At 37.9% G+C, this 8,636-nt stretch overlaps 1 protein-coding gene across 1 annotated transcript; it reads left to right on the forward strand.

The window, feature by feature from the left end:
- The first annotated feature begins 5,035 nt into the window (after positions 1–5,035).
- On the forward strand, positions 5,036–7,433 carry LOC118384995 (transmembrane protein 199-like). Its single transcript, XM_035771754.2, has 6 exons — positions 5,036–5,635; positions 5,729–5,802; positions 5,880–5,969; positions 6,102–6,144; positions 6,269–6,381; positions 6,626–7,433. Exons 1-6 carry the CDS (start codon positions 5,452–5,454, stop codon positions 6,719–6,721), a joined length of 600 nt encoding a protein of 199 aa, XP_035627647.1. The 5' UTR covers positions 5,036–5,451; the 3' UTR covers positions 6,722–7,433.
- Positions 7,434–8,636: the final 1,203 nt, after the last annotated feature.

An 8,636-nucleotide genomic window follows, 5' to 3' on the forward strand; every position in this document is an offset into this window, starting at 1 on the left:
TCGGAGACGTGGCTATACCCCATTAAGACATGTCCATATTGTATTCTGTTTCTGTTGTTCATTCAGTTAAGTATATACTCGATTGAAATACTGTTGCATCCGTCAACAGGCAATAACTCGCTACAGAAGATGAATGAATGAATACATATTTAACTCTAACCTATTTTTCAGGAATTTGTCTTTCAGCATAAAAATATCCTGCCTCTTCTTCACCAGTGAATCAGGCAGCACTTCAGGTATTTTGTCTGTGTACTGCCTAATCCTATGATAATAGATCACATGACTGCCTGGTCTAGCTGGTTGGTTTGTGACTTTACTACTTACAGGCATACATGAGCATAAATATTTAAGTTATGGACTGTCGGATATTAAAATGTAAAACAAAAATCATGGTGTGTGTGTGGGGGGGGGGGTTAAAAAGTAACTTGTCACCTTGCAAACAGATAACTTGTAGCTACACATTTCCCTTACATTCATGATCCCATTTCTTATGTGCTAAAGGGTCATCGCTGATGAAAGGCCTGCAAAATGACAAGGAGGAGATACTTGAGGACAAAGAGTATGCGATTGAGACACAGACACACATACACAGGACAGGCAGGTGAACATCGACTGGCAGAGAAGCAGCTGAACTAGTTCCCCCCTAGCCCTTCTAGTTTGATGCTGACAGAGGTGGCTACTGCACATGCTAAACTGGTGGTGCAGGTCGTAAAAATGCTCTAGCCTGGTCCCAGATCCCTCTCGCCTGGGCTTGCTAACTCCTAATGTATTACATTTACATTACATTTAAGTCATTTAGCAGACGCTCTTATCCAGAGCGACTTACAAATTGGTGCATTCACCTTATGACATCCAGTGGAACAGTCACTTTACAATAGTGCATCTAAATCTTAAAAGGGGGGGGGGGGGTGAGAAGGATTACTTATCCTATCCTAGGTATTCCTTAAAGAGGTGGGGTTTCAGGTGTCTCCGGAAGGTGGTGATTGACTCCGCTGTCCTGGCGTCGTGAGGGAGTTTGTTCCACCATTGGGGGGCCAGAGCAGCGAACAGTTTTGACTGGGCTGAGCGGGAACTGTACTTCCTCAGTGGTAGGGAGGCGAGCAGGCCAGAGGTGGATGAACGCAGTGCCCTTGTTTGGGTGTAGGGCCTGATATGGTTATGATAGTAATGTAGGCCCTAACATGCACTTTGTTTTCAGGTTTGAATGAGACAATATATTCCCCTAACCTTATTATTTTAATAAAGTTATTGTTTATGAATATTATATTACTTGTGATTGTCTGTCCTTATCATATGTAATTGATAATTGTTTTTGGTGCAGATGTGTTTCATTTATTATCTGGATAAAGTGTCTGATCATGGAAAATGTCATAGAATTTTTTAAAAGTACCATCAGTCACATCAGTCCATATTTTGTAAGGATAAGAATAGAACTACCTTTTAATGTGAAGAAGTTCTACCTTCCAGAGCTTGAGTTCTAAAATAATAACTTGAAAAGATACCCAGCTAGCAAATTTGATTCCTTGGAAGTTGTGGGAATGTACGTTTTTGGTTTCCCATTGGTTCTGGGAACAAAGCCAGAAGTTTCCGTACCAGTAAAACCGAACGTTCTAAGAACAGAAGTTAACATTTTGCCTGTTCTGGGAACGTTTATTTTTAGGTTGCAGGTAGGTTCTGAAAATGTTTTACTCTGGTTCTATTAAAATTTTGCTGGGAGGTTTTATTAACACTCTGAGAACAAATGTATAGGTTATTTGTTTTTTTAATAACTTCCTTAACTTTCACTAAATGTTTCAAAAAGTATTTTAATAACACTGCTAGCTTATTCTGGGCAAACTCTTCTTCTTTTTCTCCAAGCACAGATAGGACACATGGAAATTATTTTCCTTAGACATGAATCATGAAAACAAATACATTTGTTTATTTTGACAGCATCTGTGAAATTTGAACCTATAATCTTCTGTCTATCCATGGAATTAGCAGTTGTGGAAAAAGTACCCAATTGTCATACTTGAGTAATTTTCAATTAAGGTATGTCTACTTTTACTGAAGTAAAAGTGAGTCACCCAGTAAAATATTGCTTGAGTAAAAGTATTTGGTTTTAAATATACTCAAGTATGAAAAGTAAATATTGTTAAAATATACTTCGTATTGAAAGTAGAAGTGTAAATCATGTCAAATTCCCAATATTAAGAAAACCAGACAGTACCATTTTACTTACTGATAGCCAGGGGCACACTCTAACACTCAGACATAATTTACAAACTAAGCATTTGTGTTTAGTGAGTCCGCCAGATCAAAGGCAATAGGGATGACCAGGGATGTTCTCTTGATAAGTGTGTGAATTGGACCATTTTCCTGTCCTGCTTAGCATTCAAAATGTAACGAGTACTTTTGGGTGTCAGGGATAATGTATGGAGTGAAAATTACATTATTGTCTTTAGCAATGTAGTAAAGTAAAAGTTGTCCAAAATATAAATAGTCAAGTACAGATACCCCCCAAACTACTTCAGTATGTTGACTTAAATAACTTACACCACTGGGAATTAGTCCACTGCGGCACCAAGATGGAGCTAGCATGCCTTGTTTCTTTACTCATTCAATGCTGTTCGTTTTAGTCTGTCCAACAGACCTCTTTTCAAAGGAAACAATAACTTATTAAGATGAGGTGTAGCCAATTAGTGGCGAGGCCAGCACACCTGAAAACACTTAACGAGAAAGAGGCCAGAGAAAGTTTTGTTTATGCTGAGAATAACATCTGTATGTTTTTAAATAACATTATTTAGAATGTTCTCTGAACTTAACTAAAGTTTTCTTGTGTTTTTTTTAATAGAAAGTTTTCTTAACAGTTAGAACAGAATGTACCACCCCAGTGCTGGCTTGCCTTTGAAGCTAAATAGGTCCTGGTCAGTCCCTGGATGGGAGACCAGATGATACTTGAAGTGGTGTTGGAGGGAATTTTACCTGGTAAAGGGTGCGTTCATAAATTCACTCTGGCTATCTACTCCGATTTCAGAGCAATCTCGTCTGAGTGTACCACAGCGCAGAATAACTGAGGAATTTACAAACGTGCAACACCTGTGGAATATGACCGGTTTCAGTAAACTTCAGCAAAAAAACATACATATACACACACACACATAAATTTTTTTGTTATGTAATATATATATATATATTTTATTGTTTATAATTAGAAATGATCTACAACTGACATTCCTACATCAAACATGTCTCACAAAACAAAACACAGGTATAAACAAGAAAATAATAAATATATATAAAAAATAAGATATATAAATAACCCCAAAAATATATATGAGAAATAAGTGTAAAAAATAACGACAATTCTAGTGCAATTTTATTCACTCAGAAAAAAATATTCAGGAAGATGTTATTATTTTTGTTATTCACTAAGGATATTGTCTTAACAAGATGATTAAATTCAATCAAAAATATTTGTAATTTTGGTATAGAATTCTGGAATTTTTGTTTGTGTATAAAGTATTTGGCAACAAGAATTAACAAAAAATCACAATAATTTCAATGGTCTTGTTATCATTGCAATATTAACATATATTATATCCTTCATGTCAAAAACATGGGTAGTGTTCTGCAAGGTTTTCCACAAAATATATCACAGATTGACATTCATAGAACAAATGAGTCAGATTTTCGCCTTCTTTTTCGTAGAAAACGCAGATATCATCAGTAGCCACAAATTTGGACAACATAGAATTACATGGATATATATTAAAGTGCATTTCCTTAAATTTGCTTGGTATACAATATTTGTAAGGCATCAAGCAAGCTTTTTTCCAGACAATGTCAGATGGTTCCGTGAATGGAAAATTTGTCTTTTGTATTTATTACAACAAGATTTCTCAAGTAAGTCCACGCCTTCCAAACAATGATCATCACCAAAGCTAAGATGAGTTTTCATTAGTGTAGTTAGACGACTGGGAATGGCTTTGATAACAGAAATAAACTCTCTTAAAGGTATTGGAATCTCATTCAATGTTATAAAATGTTGATATGCAAGAATATTACCTATTGTCAAAAACATCAAGAACAAAGTCAATATTCCTCTCATGCCTGCTGGGGTAGAACAATGACTTATTCCTTACAGTTATATCTGAATTATTACACAAAAAAAAGCTTTATGTGGGGAAAAAAATGTGCAGGAAACCTATTTTCTAGGACATTAAAGCTTGTTGGTGGAACCAAGCCAATTTAGCGGGTAATCGTTCAGGAATATAACTACGTTTCAGTAAAAATTGAAGACCTCCCAACTTATTAAAAACATCGTTTGGAATGAAATACCAAATTGATGTTGTATTGATCAAACATCTTTTCAACCAATTGATCTTGTCAACAAAATCCAACACTTCCAGACCTCCTTCAGCTCTTTTATTTGAGAGGACTGACTTATTTTTCCAGATGAAGTCAAAGGTCTTGTTGATCTCTTTACAGGTAGAGGGATTTACACATAAAGATAATGAGGGGTACACAAAGCGAGACAGTCCCTCTGCCTTGGACAGAAGTACAAGTATAGAAAGATCTCTTTGTAGCCAAGTATTAAATATATTTTTGGTTTTCTTCATTTTAAGAGAGAAATTCATATGTTGTCTGACTAAGTGTTTTTTTTATAAATGTATTCCTAAATATTTAACACAGTCCTGTACAGGAATATTTGTCTATTTCTTTATCATCAGAATCATACAAAAATACGATTTCACATTTAGAAACGTTTTAATCCAGCTGCAATAGAGAATGCAGTTATAGCATTAAGGGCATGGACGACCTGGTCTTTTGTCTTAAAAAAAAAAATGTAGTGTCATCAGCCAGTTGGGACATTCTGATTTCTCTGTTAAAAATGGATAAGCCATGAGGATTTACATTATCCAGAATATCTAGGGATACACGTTTCATTACGGAAAGGAATAAAAGGCCGTACACTTCTGTTGATAGTGAATATTTTGGATGTATTAAGGTTTAGTAACACAGTATTATTTATTATGTTTTAGTGGAAGTAGCTACGTACGTCAGATCCTGTCACAAGGTGAACATAGACGCTTCCAAGACAGCTTTCTCTGTCGGTTGTATTTATTTCTAGATTTGTAAAATTAGCTAAACTCTCATCGTTATCGGAACAACTTAAAATGGGTACTTGATACGATGATTAGATTAATACTAAATGTATCCATTTGGGAAGAATTGGGAAGGGATCATCTTTATAAACTGCCAACGTTTGCTCCTGGTCGTAGGTTTGCTTGCTAACGTTGTTAGCTATACATGAAGCCAGAGCATTAGTTTCTTGAAGCTAGCTAGATCAGCTGGCTAACTCTGCCCAGCCAGCTACGGGCGAACAACAGCTAGCTAATCCAGCCACTTGTCAGCACATTTCATTGTAACTAACTACATAAGTCTGACACTTAACGTTAGCTAAAGAGAATGGCGTCGTCATTTGTGATTGGAAATACATTTCGAGAGAGGGTAAGAGACTTGCTGGAGAAGGATGAGGCTTCAGTTCCAACAGAACTACAGAAAGAATTGGAAGATATTCTTCAACGGGAACAGCCATCAACTCTGTCTTTCAGAACTGCAAGGAAACTTCATAAATGTCTGCTCGACAATGGTATGTACGAACATAGTTCTAGAAGCACAGTGGCACAGGTCTTACATTTCACGAATGAAGTACTAGCCTATGTGTACTTTACCTTCCTCTCAGGCCAACCCTTCTACCTTAATGAGTTGTTGGAGGACAGCTCATTGCACCTGCCTGAGGTTGAAACGCCCCCCAGAGTAAGTGAGATCTCGACCCCTTAATTTGACACCCATCATGAGGACTACACTAAAGCGTTATGCCCTCTTTGTGACAGAACCCTGTGCTCGTGGCTCGTCTGGAGCGAATCAGAGCCAAGTTGGCCAATGAAGAATACAACAGGATCACACGGAATGTAAACACTCAGGTGAATTGCACAGTCCACACTCTGCATGTAGCCTACTGTACGTATTGGATTGACATATGGCCACCAGCTTAAATACATGATAGCGCTTAGTGTTTTGGTTGTTGTTGATTCATGCGAGTACTTCTCCCCCAGCAAATGAATCGTCGTGAGACATTGGCGGACTTTGGGAAAGAAGGTTACTATGGGTTTTAAACAGTTGCATGCAATCAATCTCTTAAGATTGTCACTATCGTCTCCATCTACCTTTTCCTCAACCTTCCCTCCTCTAATGTTGACATGTGTGTGTGGTCTGTCTCTAGTGCGCTCAGCCAAAGCTGCTGTTGTGACTGTCTTAAACTTCCTAGTGACAGTGGTGGCGACGTTCGCCTGCTCCTATCTCGGCAGTCAATACCTCTTCACAGAGACAACGGCGGTAAGAATTCATACGAAGATCCCTCACTCGTACAAGCTGGGCAAGCGTTCACCCCTATTGCCTGACGAGATTAATAGTGTCACTTAAACCTCGATTGTGTGATAAGCGATGATTCAGCTCGTACTGCATTGTGTTGTAAATGACCAAAAATCTTGTTTGAAAATGTAATCATGAAGAAACGTACATTTCAAAACCCCGTTTAAGAATCAGTATCTCTGTTGACATGTTTGAATGTGTGTTTCAGAGGGTGATATCTGCAGTGATTGCTGCGTCCGTCGTCGGCCTGGCAGAGCTGTATGTTCTGGTACGGACCATGGAGGGAGAGCTAGGAGAACCATAGCACCAGTCAGTGTTCTTATCAACAACTCATTGCTGGAGAACTATGCCCTTACCTGAACGACCAGTGGACTTCAAAAACGGAAATCAAAGGGGTTAAATTTCCATGACATTTTAGTCATTTAGCAGACATTCTTATCCAGAGTGACTTACAGGAGCAGATTGGGTTTAAGTGCCTTGCTCAAGGGCACATCAACAAATGTTTCAACCTAGTCAGCTCGGGGAATCGAAACCAGAAACCTTTTGGATGCTGGCCCAACCTCATAACCGCTAGGCTACCTGAGTGGAAGTCGATGTACAGCTTTGACTTAACCCCAAAACTAGTGATAAGAATTGTCCCACATTATTCATGAATTGAAAACAGATCAGTGTGAAGATCTTGAATGTGACCCAGATGTAAAAGTTGCTTGTGTTTTACCATCTCTTCTCTATCATGATGACGTTGACTCCGTGTTTCCCAACTTGTTTATTTACTAATGTGCACTAAACATGTTGGGATATTTAGCTATTTATTTCCATCCATTTTGCTTTCATAGGGCCTGTTAAAATAACCCCATTTAAAAGAAAATGTAGGATCAATTCCTACTAGGATGTATCAGGGATTTTTCCATACAATAGTTTATTCATACTGTACTTTACACTCCTTCAGTGTGTTTCTGTGTAGTAAATATTGGTTGTTTGTCTACTCAATAAAGTTAGCGGCCATGTAATTACAACCTCTAAGATCAGTTTGGTTCAATGTAAAAAAAAAAATATATATATATATATACATACATACATTCAGTACCAGTCCAAAGTTTGGACACACCTACTCATTCAAAGGTTTTTCTTTATTTTGACTGAAAAACGTGTGTGTGTGTGTGTGTGTGTACACAAACCCCCCTCTATGGTTAGGATTGAAGTTTTGAGCTGCTTCATAACAATTCTTGTCTCACTCTACCCTTACATTGACCGTATTAGCCCTGGTAATATTAAGGATATTCCATGTTCTATTAGAAATAAAATAGATTAAGTTGTTTTTGTCCATTGTACCTGTCCATTTACAGTAAATTGAGGCAAGTGGTAAACTTTGAGTAACAATTGTCTCACATCAGACTGAGTACAGTTAACACATTCACACTATGAAAGGCTTATCACTTCTATTCATGCCAGTAGTAGCCTATAATTGGGCTAGAAAAACTCACAGGCAGTGTCTTTGGAGAATACGGTTGTTTATGACTAGTGAAGTTATTATTCCAGCCAGCTCTCTAGCACGGGCCCCCCTGGGTGAATTTTTTTGGTTTTTGCCCTAGCACTACAAACCTGATTCAAATAATCAAAGCTTGATTATGAATTGGTTATTTGAATCAGCTGTGTAGTGCTAGGGCAAAAACCAAAACGTGCCCTTAGGGGAGGCCTCAGGACCGAGTTTGGGAAACCCTGCTCTAGCATCCTGCTTCCAGATGTGGCAGACAGTATTGTCTTCAACTGCCGATCGGCACTTATCTGTTTCGAGGTGAATTAGAGAGCAAGATGGATTTTACAGGCCACAAACAAACAAACCAATTATAGTTACCCTGGGAGCTGTGTAGTACTTAAATCTGTTCCATGACAACACGTATCTCTTTTCATGATTCACAACCATTTTACTACGATATCTGACTTTGGCTTGTGTTAGGACTTTTCCCCCACCTATACTGTATCTCTGGACAATTTCCTTTCCTATCGGTTGAAAGATTAAAGGATGTAACTACATCTGGAATACAAAAAAGTATCTCAAAGATCTGAGATTTGACACCCAGATTAAGGGTTTATTGAAAGATTATTTGGTATTAAAGATGATTATGATATTGAGAGATCACTGTCCAGCAGGCCGGGGTGAACTGTCATAGTGCTCTTGTCCTATCTTGACTGTATTACTCACATGTAATACTTCACTG

The sequence above is a fragment of the Oncorhynchus keta genome, chromosome 1, assembly GCF_023373465.1.
Source record: "Oncorhynchus keta strain PuntledgeMale-10-30-2019 chromosome 1, Oket_V2, whole genome shotgun sequence".
In the NCBI taxonomy this organism is placed as follows: Eukaryota; Metazoa; Chordata; class Actinopteri; order Salmoniformes; family Salmonidae; genus Oncorhynchus; species Oncorhynchus keta.

Bases quoted from the DNA above. Each gene is read 5' to 3' on its own strand.
- LOC118384995 (XM_035771754.2), top strand. From the start codon at position 5,452: ATGGCGTCGTCATTTGTGATTGGAAATACATTTCGAGAGAGGGTAAGA. The intron at 5,803-5,879 runs GTAAGTGAGATC...TCTTTGTGACAG, and splicing joins AGGTTGAAACGCCCCCCAGA to AACCCTGTGCTCGTGGCTCG. The intron at 5,970-6,101 runs GTGAATTGCACA...CTTCTCCCCCAG, and splicing joins CACGGAATGTAAACACTCAG to CAAATGAATCGTCGTGAGAC.